This window comes from Saccopteryx leptura, chromosome 7, assembly GCF_036850995.1.
Source record: "Saccopteryx leptura isolate mSacLep1 chromosome 7, mSacLep1_pri_phased_curated, whole genome shotgun sequence".
Lineage (NCBI taxonomy): Eukaryota > Metazoa > Chordata > Mammalia > Chiroptera > Emballonuridae > Saccopteryx > Saccopteryx leptura.
Window position 1 is genome coordinate 56,622,413 of NC_089509.1, and position 21,935 is coordinate 56,644,347.

The following is a 21,935-nucleotide window of genomic DNA, read 5'->3' on the forward strand; positions in this document are numbered from 1 at the left end:
TATTAATGAAAAAATATTAAATGATACCTGACAAAAAACAATAAAACTGTTATTTAAGATATTCTCAATGACAGCTTGTCACCCCTGGTTGTTTGGCACTTTTTTTTCCCTTTACATTATGTTTGTTTACTGAAGTAACAAACATGAGGGAATTGAAATATAGTATTTCATCAAAGGCATAATGAGTTTTATTAAATGAATAAGTAAATATTACAAGCATAGTTCTATCAAATTTTTTTCACCTATGGACGGAATGAACATTACTACAGGCACTTAGAATATGCTTTTGTACAGATGAACATTAAAAAAGAGTAAGGAAGCCCTGGCCGGTTGGCTCAGTGGTAGAGCGTCGGCCTGGAGTGCAGGAGTCCCGGGTTCAATTCCCAGCCAGGGCACACAGGAGAAGCGCCCATCTGCTTCTCCACCCCTCCCCCTCTCCTTCCTTTCTGTCTCTTTCTTCCCCTCCCGCAGCTGAGGCTCCATTGGAGCAAAGTTTGCCCGGGCACTGAGGATGGCTCTGTGGCCTCTGCCTCAGGCACTAGAATGGCTCTGGTTGCGGCAGAGCATCGCCCCCTGGTGGGCATGCCGGGTGGATCCCGGTCAGGCGCATGCGGGAGCCTGTCTGACTGCCTCCCCGTTTCCAACTTAAGAAAAATACAAAAAAAAAAAAAAAAGAGTAAGGAATGTAAATTTGTGATTCCACATTGGGCAGCTGCCCAGGCGCCCACCTTAGAGAGAACCTTGATTACAAGTGCCATTTTAACAACCGGTTCACCGAACTCAACAAAAATTAAGTATTGGTTCTGCCGAACTGGTGCAAACTGGCTGAATCCCACACTGTTTTATACCTATTTTGACAATCATCAGTAAATCTGACAATTCCTGGGACTGGCATGAACAGAGAGTAAGAGGATGCTCATATTCTACAGATGAAGGTATCAATTGATCTGATCACTTTTTGAAATCAAATTTATTAGGGCGATATTGGTTAATTATACAGGTTTCAGGTGTACAGTTCTATAATATATTATCTGTATATTGCATTGTGTGTTCACCACCCCAAGTCAAGTCTTCTGCTATCACCATATATTTGATCCCCTTAACACTTTATCCCCCACCCCCTCCTCTCTGGTTACCATCATATTATTGTCTGTCTATGAGTTTTTGTTTGTTTTTCTTTTTTGTGTGTGTATGTGACAGAGACAGAGATAGGAACAGATGGACAGGAAGGGAGAGAGATGAGAAGCATCAATTTGTTGTGGCACCTTAGTTGTTAATTGATTGCTTTCTCATATGCGCCTTGAAGGGGCGGGGTGGGGGCTACAGCCTCGGGGTTTTGAACCTGGGTCCTCTGCCTCCCAGTCCAACGCTCTATCCACTGTGCCACCACCTAGTCAGGCTGTTTGTTTTTCTTGTTTGTTCATTTGTTACTTTCAATTTTATACCCCATATATGAATGTAAACTGGTATTGCCACTATGGAAAACAGTATAGAGGTTCCTCAAAAAATTAAGAATAGAGTTACCATATAACCCCGCAACCCTTCTTCTGGGGATCTACCTGAAATTTTTGAAAATGTATTCACGAAGGTATATGCAGCCCTATGTTCATTGCAGCATTATTCACGGTGGCTGAGACATGGAAACAAATGAAGTGTGCTTTAATAGATGATTGGAAAGAGATGTGGTACTTATATACAATGGTGTGATTACTTTTGAAAACAGTTTGACTTTCTTTAGTAAACTTCAACATGAACATATTACACTAACCAATATTTCTCAAATGTATAAATAGAAAAGTGAAACTGTTTCTGAGTCCACTAGACCCTTAGGACTGCTTGGTAGTCGCACTGTATCTACCTAAGTGTGAGGACTTCCTACCTCAACCTGCCACTTCTTTGAGTCAAACCTCCCACGCCCTGGACTTTTGTACTTCTTTCTTCTTGTTAAAAGATACTTTTTAGCCCTGGCTGAGTTGTTCAGTTGGTTAGAGCTGTATATGCCAAGGCTATTGGTTTGATCCCCAGTCAGGGCACATACACGAATCAACCAATGAATGCATAAATTAGTGGACTACAAATTGATGTTTCTCTCTCTCTCTCTCTCTCTCTCTCTCTCTCAAATCAATTAAAATAGATAATTTTCAAAAGAAGGTAAAATCATGACTCACATACAGATATAAAGATGAATACGTTTAACAAATTTCTTTTATTCATATGATATGAGGGAACCAGGCAGATGTTATAATCAGTTCAAAGAAAAAGTCAAAACAGCACAGGCTTATATGAAATAAAGGAATGTTGAGATGAATTGCAAATGGAGACAAAACTGTTTTTTCCCACAGTGGGGAGGAAGTCAATTAAAACCATCGGCAGACAGTAAAATTTATGTACCCATCAGTTACATACATTTAGAAAGAGTTGCAAAATAGCTCAAAGAAGATGAACAAGGCTAGTGTCTGATAACTCAGAAGGGTATGCTAAAGATAATGTAGGTGGTTTCCACTGAAATACCAATGCCTTACGGATACACTAGTCTGAAGAGACTATTGTTTGGATTCCTCACACATGTGTTCAGGAATACCTGACAGCTGGTGTTTCAATATAAGAAACCAACACTTCTCCTAAGTGAAAGCCAATATTCCAGATGATTAGAGACACCCACAGTTCCAATGAGCTAGAAAGTGCTGGGGATCAAAGCTCCCTGTTAGAGAGTCAAAGATACTACCAGGTGTATTCAGTGAGAGGTAAGAGTGGATGCATGTTTAGATGCGTGTAAGGAAGCCTGGACTTGGAATTAGAAACCTGGACTTGGATTAGCCTCAGGTCTTCTGCTAAGTTTGTGACCTTGAGCCGATTGCCTTCTCCTCTCTACAAACTAAGAATTTTACTGATGACCCTAAGTTTCCTTCAGGATATATATGTTTATTAGAGGAGCCAACCAATTCCTTGCACAGATGGGCCTGAAGCAGTGCCTGGGCACAGGAGTTTAGACACAGGACAGGGAAGATCTGTTTGTGAGCATGAGGAGAAACAGCTGGATTTGGATGTCCTACATCCCAGTGTGCAGTACAGAAGCCCAAAATCCATGGGAAATTTGGAAAGGTTAATAACAAAGGGAGAAAAAAGTGATAGAGAAGAAAGGAAGTTACTAAAGAATAGCCTCCTACCAACTCATGGTTTTCCACATGACTTGCCTCTACCTTTAGCAACATTATAGGGAGATTGTCACCAGGGATGGCTCTGTCTCTACTCAGTGGTGTCTGAGTGACAGCAAAAGGGAACTAAAATGGTATTAGGGTCCAGAAAAATAGACTAATAGGGTGTGTGTGTGTAGAAAGAGAGAGGGGGGGGAGAGAGGGGGGGAGGGAGAGAGAGAGAGATTTTAAGGAATTGGCTAATATAATCATGGGGGCTGGCAAATCAGAAATCCGTGGGGAAGACTGGCAGGGAACCAAAGTCTTTTCTCTTAAAGCTTTCAACTTATTGGATAAGGCCCACCCACATAATTTGCTTTATTAAAGTATTAACAATATTAATTCTTCTGACCAAAAAACATAGTATCTCTCTCCATTTACTTAGGTCTTTTTAAATTTTTCTTAGTGAATGTTTTGTATTTTTCTGAGTTTTGGTCTTACACATTTATTGTCAAATTTATCCCTATGTATTTCACACTTTTGAATGTTATTATAAATGCTATTTTTTTCTCTTTCAACTTTAATTTATTTGTTGCTAGTATATAGAAATAAAACTTTTCTTCATTCAGTAGTTCTGATAGTTTTTTTGTAGATTCTATTGGATTTTCTACTTAGACAATTGTGTCATCTTCAAATTAAGACAATTCTATTTATTTCTTATATAGATGCCTTTTATTTCTTTTTCTTGTCTTACTGCACTGATAGATCTCTAGTACAATGTTGAATTAAAGTGGTGATAGTGGACATCCTTAACTTCTTCCTATCTTAAAGGGATAGCTTTTAGTCCTGGACCATTAAATAAGAGGTTAGCTATAGATTTTTTATAAATACTATTTTAAAAAATCAGGTTGAGGAAGTTTCCTTGTAGTGTGAATCTGTTGAAAAGTTTTATTTATTTTTTTAAATAAGGTTGGATGTTAGGTTTTGTCAAATGCTTTTCCTCATTTATTAAATCATATGTGGCCCTGGCCTGTGGCTCAGTGGATAGAGCATCAGCCAGGCATGTGGACATCCTGAGTTCGATTCCCAGTCAGGGCACATAGAAGCGATCATCTCCCCGCTTCTTTCTCTCCCTCTTCCCCTCCCACAGCCTGTGGCTTGATTCGTTCAAGCATGGCCCCCAGCACTGAGGATAGCTCCACTGGAGTGCATAAGCTTCAGGTGCTAAAAATAAGTCGGTACTCAAGCATCAGGCCCTGATGGGGTTGTCGGGTGGATTCCAGTCGGGATGCACAAGCGAGTCTGCTTCTCTATGTACTCTCACCTAAAAAAATAAAAGGTCATATGCCTTTTTTCTTTTATCTTGTTAACATGGCATAACGTTGTTCACAATATTTCCTTACATTTAATATATGTAGAATCTATAGCATTTCACCAACTTCATTTCTGATATTGATAATTTGTATCTTTTTTATTTTATTATTTCCTGATCTGTATAGCTAGAGGTTTACCAATTTTATCAACCTTCTCAAAGAAGCAGCTTCACTGTTTATCTATTTCAATTATTTTTCACTTTGATCTTTATTTTTTCCTTTCTTCTGGTTACTTTGTGTTTAATTTGCTATTTTCCTGACTTATAGTAGAGGATGAGGTCATTATTTGAAACCATATTTCTTTTCTGTTATAAATATCTAACTAACGATAGAAATTTCTAAGTACTATTTTAGTGGTATCCCAAAAATTTTGATAGGTTGTGTTTTCATTATCATTCATTCAAAAGTACTTTTAATTCCTCTCTTGATTTCTTCTTTGTTCTATAGGATATTTTGAAGTCTGTTCATAAATATTTGGAAATGTTTCAGATATTTTGTTGTTAATTTCTCATTTAATTCCATTGTGGCCAGAAAACATACTTTGTATAACTTGAAATTTTATTAGGCCATGTTTTATGGCACAGAATTTGGTCTAGTATGGTAAACATTTCATATGTAATTGAAAAGAATAAGTGGTCTGTTTTTGTTAGCTAAAGTGTTTTATAAATGCTCCACTGTTTTCTCAGTTGCTTTGTTTCTGTTGAGAATTCTGTCATATTTATTTTTGTATGTAACTGCCTTTTTTCTCTGGTTGCTTTAAAGATTTTTTTTTATGATTGGTTTTGAGCAATTTGATGATGATGCCCTTTGGTAGTTTTTTTCAAGTTCTTTTTTTCTTGTTTGTATGCCCTTGAACTTTATTGAGTTTCTTAGATCTGTTAGTTTCTTTTTTTTCATCAACTTTGGAGAATTTTTAGCCATGAGTTCTTCAAATATTTTTTTCCTGTTCTTTTCTTTTTCTTCCTCTTCAGGGACTCCAATTACATGTATTGAGGACCACTTGAAGTTGTCCCAGTTCAAAACATATTTATATGTCTTAAATCATTTTTTCCTCTGTGTTTCATTTTGTATAGAGTCTATTGTCATGTCTTCTAGTTCACTAATTGTTTTTCTGCAATGTTTCAACTACTAATTCTTATTCTGTATATTTTTATCACAAACATCATAGTTTTTATTTCTAAGAGTTCTGTTGGAGTCTTTGTTATATTTTCTGTGTCTCTAACTTTTGAACATATGTAATATAGTTAAACTAACTGTTTTAATGTCCTTCTTGATAAATCTTAACATTTTTTTTTAATCCATTTCAATTAGTTGATTTTCCCCTCATTATGGGATCATATTATTTGGTATACCTGATAATCTTTGGAAACCAAACATTGTCAATTTTATCTTTTAATGTACTGGGTATGTTTGTATTCTTATAAATATCTTTTTGCTTTGTTTTGAAATAAAATTAAATTACTTGGAAAGATTAAGAAATGTTTTGTGCAAGAGAAATGGCAGCATGAGAGATATTCCCAATCTCTCCCCTTGAAATTTCAACAAATTCTACAACTATACACAGAGAGAAAACCCTAGATGAACCTGAAAAATACCCACGCCAAATAGACAAAGGTAGGATTGCGCAAGAAGGCGGGCCAAACATACAATAGAATGTGCTCACAGAAAAAAATATGCCAGAGGATTGAGTCTTTCTCTTTCTTCATGGGCCTGAGCGAGGGAGCCTCTGTTGGTGCAGGCTTTGTCTTAGAGCTGGAGCCAGAAGAAGAGGAGAGTCTGGGGGGAAGGAGCTGAAATAGGGGAGAAGACCAAGAATGGGGAGCAGAACTGTTTCCTAGCATCTGCCACACCCATGATTGCTGCCGCTGAGTGATTACAGGCTTACAGGCGTTGGGCACACACAAAGCCTGTGGCATGCTCCCAAGAACTACATTCAGTTAGCTTGTGGAGATGGGCGCATGGGACGCTGGGGCGTGCTTTATCTGCCCACAGAGTTTAGCCTTGTGAGGCCAGCTGCTCTTGATCTGGGATCTGTGCCCCACCCACTCCAAAGCTCCAGTACCCTTTGCCTGTGTGGGCGGGACGCCCCTGATCTATAATCTCTGCCGTAACTGCTCATGAAACTTGGATACCAGCTTGTGGCTCATACCTGCACCCCTGCCCAGGGCTGTGCTTTGAGTGCTTAAAGTGCAAACAGTGATGGTGGCAGACCCCCCTCAGCTGGATTTCCAGGCTGCTCTCTTTTGTGAGAGGCAGGGATACCCAAGCACTTGATCCCCTGCTCTGTTGGGACATGGGGGAGGACCCTGAAGGAACCCTGGTTGGCCATTGCTAAAGCCATTAAATTGCAAAGCCCTAACAAAAAGCCCCTCCTACCAGCCGCAGGGCCTTGCCTGCATCATTAAACAACAATAGTAATGCCTCAGCAGAACTCCACCCAAGAATCTCTCAGAGGTCACCCTTGTAGTACAGTGCCCCCTACCAGAAAAAGTAATAATTATCTCTTGTTGGGGTTATTAATACTGCTCACAAATGCCACCAAGGAAAAAGAAATCAAATATGGATATACAAGATAGAGACGTAGCTCAGATAGGTGTTGAAAAATCCCAATCACATGGAAACCTTGGAAATTAATGACAGAGAATTTAAAATTGAAGCTCTAAAAATACTCAATAAAATATAAGAAAACACTGAAAGGCTATTTAGTGAGCTCAAAAAACAACTTAATGAACAAAAAGAGTACTTTACCAAGGAAATTGAAAATATAAAAAGAACTAGAGATGAAAAACTCAATACATGAACTGAAAACTGAGGTAACAAGCTTAGCCAATAGAACGGGCTAGATAGAGGAGAGAATTAGTGACATTGAAGACAAGCAACTAGAGATACTAAGAGAGAAGAAGAGAGAGACTCACAAATTTAAAAAAATGAAAAAGCCTTACAAGAATTGTCTGACTCCATCAGGAAGAGCAATATGAGAATAATGGGTATATTAGAAGAAGAAGAAGAGAGGGGAAAAGGGAATGTTGAACATATTGAAACAAATAATCAGTGAGAACTTCCCAAGCCTGTGGAAAGAGTTAGAGCCTCAAATCCAAGAAGCAAACAGAACGCTGAGTTGCCTCCACTCAAATAGACCTACTCCAAGGCATATAGTAATGAAATTATCACAAATCAATGACAAAGAAAGAATCCTCAAGGCAGCTAGGGAGAAGAATATAACATATAAAGGAAGGCCCATTAGGCTATCATGTGTTTTCTCAGCAGAAATTCTAAAAGCCAGAACAGAGTGGACCCCAGCATTTTAAAGAACTGAAAGAGAGAAACTACTATTCAAGGATACTATAGCCATTAAAGCTATCCTTCAACTATGAAGGGGAAATGAAAACATTTACAGACATACAGAAGCTGAGAAAATTTATCACAAAAAACCCCACTACAGGAAATACTAAAAGGGGTTATCTGACCAGATACAAAGAACAAAACAAAACTACAGGTAAAAATTTTAAGAAAACCACAATAAAATCAAGGATAATCTGTGACAACAATAACATAAGAGGGAAGAGAATAAAAATCAGCAGTAGCAAAGGAAGATGGAGTGCAGAAGCACTCATAAGATAATGGACTTTAATAAATATGATAATTTTTAAAATAACCTAATGGTAACCATCCCTAAAAATGCCACTACTGAGACACATCGCTTAAAAAAGGAAGAAACAGAAGATAAAAGTATGGAATACCACCAAACAAAAACAAATGACAAAAAAACAAAAAAGAAGAACCAAACAAGACACAAAGCTATCAGAAAGCAATATATTAAATGGCAATAGGAAATCCATAAGTGTCAATAATTACACTAAATGTAAATGAACTCACCAATAAAGAGGCACAGAGCAGATTGGATCAAGAAGCAAAACCCAACAGTATGCTGCCTTCAAGAGACATATCTAAGCTACAAGGATAAAAATATATTCAAAGTGAAAGGTTGGAAAATGATTCTCCAAGAAAATATCCAAAGAAAAGCAGGTGCAGCCATACTCATATCTGACAGTGCTGACTACAAGACAACAAAAGTAACCAGAGACAAGGATGGACATAAAGGGGACATTGTATCAAGAAGACATAACACTTCTTAATATATTATATATGCACCAAACCAAAGAGCACCAAAATATATGACATCTATTAATTGATCTAAAAGTACAAACCGAAAAAAATATAATCATACTTGGAGTCCTCAATACACCATTAATAGCTTTAGATCATTCATCCAAACAGAAAATCAATAAAGAAATATTGGTCTTAAATGAAACATTAGAACAAATGGACATAATAGACATCTACAGAACATTTCATCCCAAAACGTCAGAGTATACATTTTTCTCCAGTGTACATGGAATATTCTCAAGAATAGATCATGTGCTGTGCCACAAAACTGACATCAACAAATTCAGAAAGATTGAAATTATACCAAGCATATTCTCTTATCATAAGGCTCTGAAACTAGAATTCAACTGCAAAAAAGAAGTAAACACACCCACAAAAATGTGGAAATTAAAAAACATACTTCTAAAAAACAATTGGGTAAAAGAAAAAATAAAAGAAGAAATCAAAATATATATATATATATATATATATATATATATATATATGTATATATAGACAAATGAAAATGACAGCATGACATATCAGAATATCTGGGATGCAGTGAAAGGAGTAATAAGAGGGAAGTTCATATCATTACAGGTTTATATGAAAAAACAAGAGAGAGCTCAAGTAAACAACCTAACATCACATCTTAAGGAATTAGGAAAAGAAGAACAAAGGCAACCCAAAATCAGCAGAAGAAAGGAAATAATAAAAATTAGAGTAGAAATAAATGAAATAGAGTACAGAAAAACTATAGAAAAAATTAATGCAACAAAGAGCTGGTTCTTTGAAAAGATCAATAAAATTGACAAACCCCTGACAAGACTCACTAAGGAAAAAAGAGAAAGGATTCATATAAACAAAACCCAAAATGAAAGAGGAGAAATGACCACAGATATTATAGATATACAAAGGATTATTGCAGAATACTATGAAAAATTATATGCACCAAATACAGCAATCTAGAGGAAATGAATAAACTCCCAGAACAATGCAATCTTCCTAGACTGAATCACGAAAAAATAGAAAGCCTAAATAGACCGATAAGCAAGGAGTAAATAGAAACAACTATCAAAAACCTTCCCAAAAATAAAAGTCCGGGGCCAGATAGCTATACTAGTGAATTCTACCAAACATTCAAAGAAGATTTTGTTCCTACCCTTCTCAAAGTCTTCCAAAAAAATGGAAGAAGAAGCAATACTTCCTAAACACATGAGGCCAACATAACCCTCAGACCAAAACCTGGTAAGGACAACGCACAAAAAGAAAACTACTGACCAGTATCTCTAATGAATACAGATGCAAAAATTCTAAACAAAATACTAGCAAATCGAATACAACAACATATCAAAAAAAATAATTCATCATCATCAAGTGGGATTCATCCCAGAAACACAAGGATGGTTCAACACATGTAAAACGATTAACGTAATACCCCATATCAACAAAACAAAGGACAAAAACCATATGATCCTATTAATAGATGCAGAAAAGGCATTCAATAAAATACAACATCATTTTATGTTTAAAACACTCAACAAAATGGGTATAGAGGAAAATACCTCAACATAATAAAGGTCATTTATGACAAACCATCAGCTAATATCATAGTAAATGGTAAAAAACTGAAAACTTTTTCTCTAAAATCAGGAACAAGACAAGGTGGTCCACTCTCTCCACTCCTATTCAACATAGTACTGGAAGTTCTAGCCAGAGCAATCAGACAAGAAAAAGAAATAAAAGGCATTCATATTGGGAACGAAGAAGTAAAGGTTTCACTTTTTGCAGATGATATGATCCTGTGTATAGAAAACCCCAAAGACTCCACAGAAAGGCTATTAGAAACAATAAATCAATACAGTAAGGTCACAGAATACAAAATTAATATACAGAAGTCTATTGCTTTTTTATATGCCAACAATTAAAACTCGAAAAAAGAACTCAAAAAAATAATCCCCTTTACAGTTCTAACAAAAAAAAAAAACAACCTAGGAATAAACATGACAAAGAATGTAAAGGACCTATATACTGAAAACTAAAAGCATTATTAAAGGAAATTGAAAAAGACACAATGAAATGGAAAAATATTCCTTGTTTGCGGATAGGAAGAATAAATATAGTTTAAATGGCCATATTACCCAAAACAATATACAATAAAAACAATGTCATTTTATAAAGAAATAGAACAAAAAATCATCAGGTTTATATGGAACCATAAAAAACCTTGAATAACCAAAGTACTACTGGAAAAAATACGAAGCTGGAGATATTGCAATACCTGACTTCCAACTATACTACAGAGCCATGATAATCAAAACAGCATGGTACTGGCAGAAAAATAGACACACAGACCAATGGAACAGAAATAAAACCACATATATATGAGCAGATCATCTTTGATAAAGGAGCCAAAAACACACAATTGAGAAAAGAAAGCCTCTTCAATAAATGGTACTGGGAAAATTGGAAAGACACATGCAAAAGAATGAAACTTGAGCCTGACCTGTGGTGGCACAGTGGATAAAGTGTCGACCTGGAAATGCTGAGGTCGCCGGTTCAAAACCCTGGGCTTGCCTGGTCAAGGCACATATGGGAGTTGATGCTTCCAGCTCCTCCCCACCTTCTCTCTCTCTCCCTTTCTCTCTCCTCTCTAAAATGAATAAATAAAATTAAAAAAAAAAAAAAGGACTTCATTAAAAAAAAAAAAAAAAGAAAAAAGAATGAAACTTGACTACAGTTTGTCTCCTTGCACAAAAATTAATTCCAAATGAATCAAAAGACCCTAACATAAGATCTGAAACATTAAATTACATAGAAGAAAACATAGGTACTAAACTCATGGACCTTGGCAGTAGAGAACATTTTATGAATTTGACCCCAAAGGCAAGGGAAGTAAAAACAAAGATAAATGAATGGGACTACATCAAACTAAGAAGCTTCTGCAGAGCAAAAGAAACTGTCAACAAAACAAATAGTCAACTAAATGAAAGATGATATTTTCAAACAACAGCTCAGATAAGGGGCTAATATTAAAAATATCATATATAAAGAACTCACAAAACTCAGCAACAAACAAGCAAACAATCCAATAAAAAAATGGGAAGAGGACATGAACAGACACTTCTCCCAAGAAGAAATACAAATAGCCAACAGATATATGAAAAAATGCTCATCTTCACTAGCTATTAGAGAAATGCAAATCAAAACTACAATGAGATATAACCTCACACCTGTTAGATTAGCTTTTATCAACAAGACAGGTAATAACAAGTGTTGGAGAGGCTGTGGAGAAAAAGGAACCCTCATTCACTGCTGGTGGGAATGTAAATTAGTGCAACCACTATGGAAGGAAGTATAGTGGTTCTTCAAACAATTAAAAATAGAACTACCATATGACCCAGCAATCCCTCTACTAAGTATATACTTACAAAACTTGAAAACATGCGTACGTAAAGATTCATGCACTCCCATGTTCATCGCAGCATTGTTCACAGTTGCCAAGACATGGTAACAGCCAAAATGCCCTTTAGTAGAGGATTGGATAAAGAAGATGTGGTGCATATATACTCAGCCATAAGAAATGATGACATAGTATCATTTATGACCACATGGATGGACCTTGATAACATTATACTGAGTGAAATAAGTAAATCAGAAAAAGCCAAGAACTGTATAATTCCATACATAGATGGGACACAAAATTGAGATTCATGGACATAGATAAAAGTGCAGTGGTTACCAGGGGGAGGGGAAGAGAGGAGAAGGATGGGGGTGGAGGGCAGGGGAGGGGCTTAAAGAGAAACAAAATATAGGGTGACAGAGGATGATTTGACTTTGGGTGATGGGTTTATAGTATAATCAACTGTCTAAATGGTGTGGAGATGTTTTCTCTAAATCTGTGTGCTCTGATTTACCAATGTCACCCTGTTAAATTTAATTGTCTAAATAAATAATTAATTTTAAAAATTACTGGGAAACTATTTTATCCGCTTGGGTCTTGTTGAGACCTGTTAAGTAGAAGCAGAATGGTGTTTAGGAGTAATATTTCCTCACTACTGCAGCATGAACATTCTCAGTACTCTTTCCATTGTCCTATGAATTGTGAGAAATTAACCAGTCTAGCTGGTAGAGACAGGTAGTATTCTCAGCCTTGTCAGAGTGTCAGGCACTCTTTCTTCTAATCTCAGATGGCTCTTTCTCCAGCCTTGGGTAGTTTCTTCTCATGTATGTACCCATCTGTACTCCGCTGAATACCCGAGGGACTTCCAGAACATTCTCTCTCTCTCTCTGTAGCTTTCTTTTAGTGCTCTCTACATGCTCTAGCTGCCTTGGTTGCATGTGGTGGTGGGTACTGAAGTCTGACTGGCTAAGTGTAAGCCCTCAATTCTGCCCACATTATGTCTGGAAGAGCTTAAGTCCCCTCATTACAAGAAAGAAAATAACCTCACTGATAGCTGATCAGGAACACACAATAATTCAAAAATTTCTAAATATTTCTTTTTCTCTTCTAATTAAGTTTCCTTTCAGGAGCCATAGAGCCCATCTTGACTAGAATCCAGGCATACTTCCTTCTTTAGTCATTGTCTGCAGTGCGCTCAGGCTTTTCTACCTCTTTGCCCTCTCTTTATAGTCCTACTGTCTCTGGGGGAGCCTAGAAGTTCTTGGAGACCTAATAGGCTTTGTTCCTGGCTCCATTCTGGAAGGACGGTGTTTGGTTAATACAATTTCTTTGACATCCATTCCTCACACGCTTCCAAAATGAAGTATGAACAAGACCAAAAAGCCTTTCTCTTGCTGATATGGACCAGGTTTCATAGGACAACTTTGGTGTATTTAATACAGTCTCTGTGTCTTCCTAAAGACTTTCTCAACCTGCACTGAGGAGCTCAGAAAGGAGAAGTGAGAAGAAATACAAGCCCCCTTCTCCTTCAAAGGTACTATCTTTAATTAAATAGATTATATAGGCTTTGAATTTCAGCCTAAGAAATTTACTAGAATTTATTTATTGGGGATACACTTATATTTCAAACAATAGCATTTTGTCGGTGACTCTATAAAGAATAATTGTAATATGGGGGGGAGGGAGGAACCTTGTATCTAAACAGACAACGAAGGTATATGAGGCAAATTTTTCTCAACTTTTCAAAAATTTTAATACAGAAATATTTTTATTTTTAATAAAAATATAGGCTAAATTTTCAGTCATTTTCTTCTTTGGCGAGAAGTAGTAGATATCTTCACTCTTTTTTGTTTCTTCCCATTGCATCAAAAATTAAATGTTACTAGTTGGATTTAAATCAGTTCTTTTTTAAAAAAAATCAATGACCTGGAAGTCAGGAGACTTGAATAATAATCTGAACCTCTGTCATTCACTTTTTTTCCTTGGACAAGTCATTTTGTCTCACTAAAAGCAGTTTTCTATGTCACTAAAAAGAAGACTTGATGATTTATAGAGATTCCTTATGGTGGTTTTATAATATGTCTACAAATTATTTAATATTCCTCCCTTCAAGAAGTAGAACTTCATTTCCGTCCCATTGAATGTGGTTTGGACTTAGCAACTTGCTTCTAATGAATGGAAGAATATGGAAGAAGTGATGGTGTGTCCCTTTCAAGCTTCAATCATAAGAGGCATTGCAGATTCCTACTTGCTGTCTCTGGGATCCCTTGTTCTGAGGGAAGCCACCTTCTGTTTCATGAAGATACTCAAGTAGCCTTTTAGAAAGGCCCATGTGGCAAGGAACTGAGGTCTTTTACCAACAGCCAATAAGAGCCAAGGCTTTTTGCCATTAGCAATGTCAGTGAGCCATCTTGAAAATAGATCCTCTAGTCCCAGTCAAGCTTTTAGATGATTGCAGTCCTGCCCAAAGTCTTAACTGTAATCTCACGAGAAACCTGAACCAGAATAACTCAGATAAGCTGCTCCTGAATTTTTGACCCTCAGATACTATGAGATGACAAATATTGCTATTTTTAAGGCATTAAATTTTGGAGTAAATTGTCATGCAGCAATAGAAAACTAATATAGTATGTCCGTGAAGTCATGGTGCACTTTTGACCGGTCACAGGAAAGCAACAAAAGATGATAGAAATGTGAAATCTGCACCAAATAAAAGGAAAACTCTCCCAGTTTCATACCTATTCAGTGCAGTTCGATGTGGGCTCACGCACAGATTTTTCAGGGCTCCTTAGGTAGCTACCCCGTATAGCCTCTACACACTCGTCAGTGACTGATGGCCTACCAGAACAGGGTTTCTCCACCAAACTGCCAGTTTCCTTCAACTGCTTATCCCACCAAGTAATGTTATTCCTATGTGGTGGCGCTTCATTATAAACACGCCGATATTCATGTTGCACTTTGGTCACGAATTCTAATTTAGTGAGCCACAGAACACACTGAACTTTCCTCTGTACCGTCCACATCTCGACTGGCATAGCCGTGGGCTGCTCCGCTGTATACATGGTGTTACATCATCATCTGCACATGCATACATGCTGTCACATCATCCTACAGAAACTGGGAGGGTTTTCCTTTTATTTGGTGCCGATTTCACATTTCTATCGTCTTTTGTTGCTTTCCTGTGACTGGTCAAAAGTGCACCATGACTTTACAGACACACTGTATATTCTGGAGCCTTATTAATCCTTCCAGTTTATGGTTCTATAATTTAAATGCAGGAGGAAAGCAACCAATGTATCTATAGACAGCTGAATGAATAAAGGAGAGGTGGATAAAGAAATAATAAAATATTTCTCAGCAATAAAAAAGGAAGGAAGGAAGGAAAGGAAAGGAAAGGAAAGGAAGGGAAGGGGAAAGGGGAAGGGAAAGGAGAAAGGGAAAGGGAGGGAAGGGAAGGGAAGGGAAGGGAAGGGAAGGGGAAAGGGAAGGAATCTTATTATTTGTAACACCATGGATAGACCTGGGGGTATTATGCTAAGTGAAATAAGTCAGACAGAGAAAGACAAATACCATGTGATTTCGCTTGGAATCCAAAAAATAAAACATATCTATAAACAAGTTGATGGTTGCCAAACAGGAGGGGAGTGGAGTGTGAAAAAAATAGAGAAAAAAATAACAAATGCAAGAAGTATCTCTAGTTGCCTTTTGGTTTTTATAAACTGCTTTGCCTGTTACACTTAAAAACCCTGTCTTGAAGAGCCTGCGTTCCATACAATAAAACATTTTAGGCAAAAAACAAAATAATCTTTTTTTTTTTTTTTTGCATTTTTCCAAAGCTGGAAACGGAGAGGCAGTCAGACTCCCGCATGCGCCCGACCGGGATCCACCCGGCATGCCCACCAGGGGGCGATGCTCTGCCCCTCTGGGGCATCGCTCTGTTGCATCCAGAGCCATTCTAGTGCCTGAGGCAGAGGCCACAGAGCCATCCTCAGCGCCCGGGCCATCTTTGCTCCAATGGAGCCTCGGCTGCGGGAGGGGAAGAGAAAGACAGATTGGAAGGAGAGGGGGAGGGGTGGAGAAGTAGATGGGCGCTTCTCCTGTGTGCCCTGGCTGGGAATCGAACCCGGGACTCCTGTATGCCAGGCCGACACTCTACCACTGAGCCAACTGGCCAGTGCTAGCAAAATAACATTTTTAATAGAGCTAGTTTTAAAAAGATATTTACTATTTTGAAAGCTTATACATTTTTATAAGATGAAAATTTATCACCTGTAGAGTTCTGAAAAAGTAAAGGTTCTCTTTGGTGCTTAGAGGGCCATTAGGAGTTATGTGAACCCCTAACATTGTATACAATGTATTGTGTTAAGAGCATTTTCTAAGAAAAAAATGGATATAGTTTTTACCAGTTTTTCATGGTGACTTGACTCTTCCTTGCTTCCCCTGAAAGAGTTAGGAACCACTTATCTGGTTCCCATTTACCTTGTGGGAATTTAGGTACAGAGATGTAAGTATCTTACCCATGGTTAGAGACAGATCTTATCACTCTAAACTCAGAGCTCAGGCTTTTATCTGCGAGATAAATTTTACTTCCAAGAGGCAGCTCAGGGCAGAACTGATCTTTGCATGCTCTGAAGTGCCGGACCCTCAAGATAAACTTCTACATTTATTCTTTGGCTCTTAGGCATCTCTCTCGCTCAATTAATTCATCAAGCTGCTTCAGGAAGGGGTGGGATGGATCTTCCCAAAAAGAAACCCCTTGCTGACAGCCCTTTTATCTTGTTCCTTTCCGTTTCATCCTTACATTGAAGCACACAGGAGCTCAGCCAAAGTGCTTTCTTCACCATGGTACCTGCTAGAATCCAAAATTAATCTGTGGAGGAAACACATTATACTTCTCTGGCCTGATTACTATAGAGTTGTCACTTATATGTTTCTTCAATGTTTTTTGAAACCTTCACCTCTTTGCAGTACTGTTGTTACCCATCTCTTTCTGAACTAAGCCAAATCTGAATATTATCATCATCATAAATGAAAAGATATGGTTGGAGAACTAAAAGTCTGAATTAAGTTCCAATACATATGTTAGTTCAGGATATATTCTGCCTATTTAAAAATTACAAATCACTTAGAATCATCCTCAGGTGCCTAAAAAGAATATAAATCCTTGATCCAAAAGCTAGAACATACCTTGCATTCCTCCTATAGCCATGACAGTGCTGGTCATTTAGGTTCTGATTAAATACTTCATCACCAGTAATACGGGACAGTCAACATATCAAGCCAGAGCTGGTGAAAGCCAAAGGCGCCCATGTTTTAAATGGCCAGGTCTAATAGAAAAAGCGTAGTTTTACCACGGATTGTTTTCATCTTCAGCTATCCATACTTCAGCTTTCCCAAGACATTCGCCCCATACGGATTCACTATCTCTTCCCACCACCCCCATGTACTCCAGGACACATCTTTCTGCTTTGGCCAAAGCCAAGTCAGAAAAGCCACGACTAAAACTGCTCCTGGAGAAGCAGCCTAACTGGGCTCCGGGGTATCCCTCCTCCCACTTAGCACCACAGGGCACCTTCTCACAGCAGGTTCCCAAACTCGGCTGAATGGCTTCTTACAATCCTGGGAGAGCACTGCACCTCCCCTCAAAAGTAAAAACACAGGCTCACAGCCTTGAATTCATTCCCAGGATCTCTGAATGCAAATGTTCCAGCAAATTCAGCATTATATCCTAACCTGTGAAATAATCAAGTAGCACAAAGATAAAGTTAAATGACTCAAGTGCTCATTAGGTATGTTTATTTTTCTATAGACGAATATGGGGTTGTTGGACAGGAAGAAGGGACATATTTTACATTTTAGTGATTTTTAAAAAAATAAGTAAAAACAGCTTTACATTTCAAAGTAATTCCAAAATAACAGATCAGCCTTGTTGAGAAAGAGCAGGAAAATCATTTAACAAGGAAATTAAGTTAATTTTTTAAGCTTTCGAGGTGTTGGATTTAATTATAGATGGCAGCAAAAAGCAGAGAAAAGATCCTTAGAATAGTTTTAAAGAAAAATTAAGGGAAGGTTTTCCAAAATGATAATATATTAGTTATATCTTTCTTTTTAATGGGGAGAATAAAGAAAAGGAGAGAGAAAAACCCTTTGGCGGCGTTCTTTGAATCTACCCAGAAACTCTATTATCTGAAAGTATGGAAGTTTAATAAAATACATAATTTAAGAAGACAAATGTGGTTTTGGTGATTATTATCAAGACAACATACCTACTCTACCCCTTGAGACAGCTGTGTGGCCCAGAAGACAGAGTCAGTAGACATAGGCTATGACCACTTTTGCTCTTTACAGATTGCTTCAGATGGGACTTTTCAAAGCAGAGTCAAAGGCTGTACCAAAGAAAATAAAGATTTATTTAAGTCATGGCACCAAAGCTAGAGTCATAGGTGAGCTAATGCAATAAAACCAGGCCCCTGGTGGCTTCTAGAAGATGGGTAAAATAGGGGAGAAATCATTAATCGTAGTGACTAAGGGGGCTAGGATTGTGGTTAGGGTTATGGTCTCTATTGATTGATCAGCACTGGGATAGGGGTAGGTAATCATTGCATCTGGTCCTGATGTCAGCCAGGGCATCATACAGTCTGGTTTCCCAAGGGTGTGATTGGTAGGGTCATTCTGCTTTTCTGGGTGTGGAGTTGAAATACAACTGAGACCTAGATGTTATCTTTAGTTTAACCGAAACTGTACCTCTGTAGTCAACATACCTGAGGCTTTGTTCCTAACAATATTTGATGCTGACCAGAATTTCATTGTCCTGAGGGCTTAATGGTTAAGGGAGTGAACACACAAGGGAGAGGAAGGGGAGTGAATCCAGGGCCTCCTTGTCTGGACAAGACCATTTTGAATTGAAGAAAAGAAGGAGAAAGGGTCAGATTAAAGAAGTGATGTTTTTGCATGGTTACAATGGAATTACAATTAAAATATTTTTTCAGAGTTTCTTTTTTTAATTCAAAAGTTCTCAAAGAAATAAAACAGAAGGCCCTGGCCGGTTGGCTCAGTGGATAGAGTGTTGGACCAGCATATGGACTTTCCGGGTTCGATCCTCGGTCAGGGCACACAGGAGAAGCGACCATCTGCTTCTCTCCCCTTCCCTCCCGCTTCCCCTTCTCTCTCTCTTTTCCTCCCACAGCCAGTAGCTCAACTGGTTCAAGCATGAGCCTGGGTGCTAAGTACAGCTAATTGATTTGAGCATCAGCCCCAGACAGGGGTAACTGGGTAGATCCTACTTAGGGCACATGCAAGAGTCTGTCTCCCTCTCTCCTTTCCTCGCATTTAAAAGAAAAGAGAAGAGAAGAAAAGAAAAAGAAAACAAAAAAAACTAACAATCTGATCATATGCACAGTTCAAATATGTCTTTTGGTGTTAACAACAAATCCTTGGAAAGAAAACTATAGAATTATTTTGAACAGAACAAATAATTACCACTGGCAAGATTGCTGCAGTAGTAAAACAAAAAAACAGAAAATCAACTCTCTTGATTACATAATATCTCTATGAAAATCTTTCTTTTTCAATTTGTACTGAAGTTCTTTATTTATAAATTAATTTTTTTTAATTTAATGGCTGTCTACTATGTGATATTTAACTAATTTTTTTTAACGTATAGAGGTTATGTTTCCCAAATCTTACCCAGATGAGTATGGCACTTAGCTCAGATATTTCTAGCAGCAAATTTTCCCTCTTCTTATAAATTATTTTTATAATAGTAACACTAACATTTTATATGATTTTCACTAGAAGAACTATCTAAATTTCAGCTTTCTAAAAGGATTAGATACTTTAGTTTTTAATGCAAAAAATGTTATTATATATTCATTCAATGTGAATTGCAAATTAAAAGGCAAATACACATAACAGAAAATATGACAGTAGGTAAGAGCCAATAAATATAAATTGTATAGCTTTCACTATCTAATACATCATTATTGATGCTCAAGAAATATTTACTGTTGAAAAATAGAGCGGGTCACTGGGCCCAGAGCAGTTCTATTATATTAAATCAAAGGATGACTAAAAATGCTTTATCATACTTGTTTATTTTATAGGTATTATTACTTGGCATTCAGAGCACATGAAACAACTCTTGCTACCAAAGAGAGCTGCGTCGCTATCTTGGAAAAGTCCAGATTAGATCATTGGGTGCTGGGAAAAACAAAGGTAGTTCTTTATTTATTGTTCAAATTGTTACCCATGATGCTCTACTACATTCCTTTGTCTCTTGTCGGCGATATGCTCTGTAAGTGCTGTGGCTGAGCAGACAAGACCCCAGTCTAACAATGATCTTAGCTGGTTTGGGTCTGGAGTTTCAGGGTCTCAAGGACCAGAGGAAGAAGCATGCCCCTGTTCTGCATGTAGTTTCAGAGCCATTTAGCATTTCTGAAATGAGAACTTTGAGCTCATTTTAAAATGTTCCTTTTTTCAGTGCTACTTATTTCAGCACCTAGTGCAAATACACAAGTCATATTAAAGATAATAATGAGTATCTTTTATAATGTTATTGATTTTTTATTAGACTCTTGTTGTTGTGTTGTTTCTTGCACACACTGATTAGTAGTCTCATTGTGTGTAGCTTTTCATTTGGGAGAATATCATATCCCTGCGGGATTCCAGGCTTCAGCGGTCCATTCTGAATTGCCCCTGCAAGGTCAGCCTTAGTCTGAGTGTTGATGGCCACACTGCTGCTCATCGGCACAAATTAGATCTCTGTGAGTCATCTAGGTCCCTCTCCCTGGGGAGCTCTGTTGGCTATGGGTCAGTTCTGTTGGTGAGCACTTCTGTTAGAGCTGTGAGGACAGAGACTAGAGATCAAGCTGAGGAAATAAAACTCATGATAGAAATGAGGCAGGCTTGGAGAATATTTGGTATCTCCCCAAACCCTATTAACCTCAACATATGTTTTTACCCATAGTTACAGATAGGCTCAGTCTTAGAAATGGAATTGTATTTTCTCCCAAGAAGTTCATACTATTAGCATAACTCAAGTCACTAAACTTTATTTAGACAATGGTTTTAATATTTATATTAAGAATATGCAGGAATAGAGTGAATATCTGTTTGGGAGCCCGCATGTAATGCTATAACTAATGTCTCGTTTCAGGTTTTTCTCAAATATTACCATGTTGAGCAGTTAAATTTGCTACTGCAAGAAGTCATAGGCAGAGTGGTTGTGCTGCAGGCATATGCAAAGGGGTGGCTTTGCGCCAGGAGATACAAAAGAGTCAGAGAGAAGAGAGAGAAAGGGGCCACTGCCATCCAGTCAGGTAAGTGGTTCTGAATCTGGGCATTTCATGAAGTGCTGGAGGCCACTCACCTCCCGCTTTTCTCAGTGGTTTCTTCTCTTCTTTCCATTCTTCCTTCCTCTCTTGCATCAGCGAATATTTATCGAGTGCATACTATGGGCCAGGTCCTGTGTTAGGTGTGGGGGATATAGCAATGAACAGGACAGCCTGGGCCCCTGACCTCCAGGTAACCAAACAAGCCATCACAACACACTGTGATAATCAGCAAGATAGAGGCAACTGAAGTGGACAAATGTGAAATCCAAGTCACACAGACGTGTGTCCCAGCTCCCAGATGACCAACATAATTTATACTTTAGGTCCATTACCACGTGTTCAGCATCAGACTTTCTCATGCCGCTTCCAGAGGTTTTTCTAGCCCAGCCAGAGCTTGTAAACCAAGGGAACAAATCACCAGGATCTGTCATATGCCCTGGCCGGTCAGTGTCTCTGTGCACATGCGCGTGTGATTTATGTTATAAACAGCATTGGGCTCTTGTGCTCTGGATGGGTGGTTGTGAAAGCACCAGCCCATCTGGAACAT

The 21,935-nt window shown here is 37.9% G+C and overlaps 1 protein-coding gene across 6 annotated transcripts in view; it reads left to right on the plus strand.

Moving 5' to 3' along the window:
- MYO3B (myosin IIIB) overlaps nucleotides 1–21,935 on the plus strand; it is a 547,413-nt gene that overhangs the window by 360,837 nt on the left and 164,641 nt on the right. For all 6 annotated transcript variants that reach the window (XM_066345578.1, XM_066345581.1, XM_066345576.1 and 3 more), the window contains 2 exons: nucleotides 20,159–20,270; nucleotides 21,211–21,373. In XM_066345578.1, coding sequence (XP_066201675.1) covers nucleotides 20,159–20,270; nucleotides 21,211–21,373 — 275 coding nt within the window. The remainder of the gene's footprint in view (nucleotides 1–20,158; nucleotides 20,271–21,210; nucleotides 21,374–21,935) is intronic.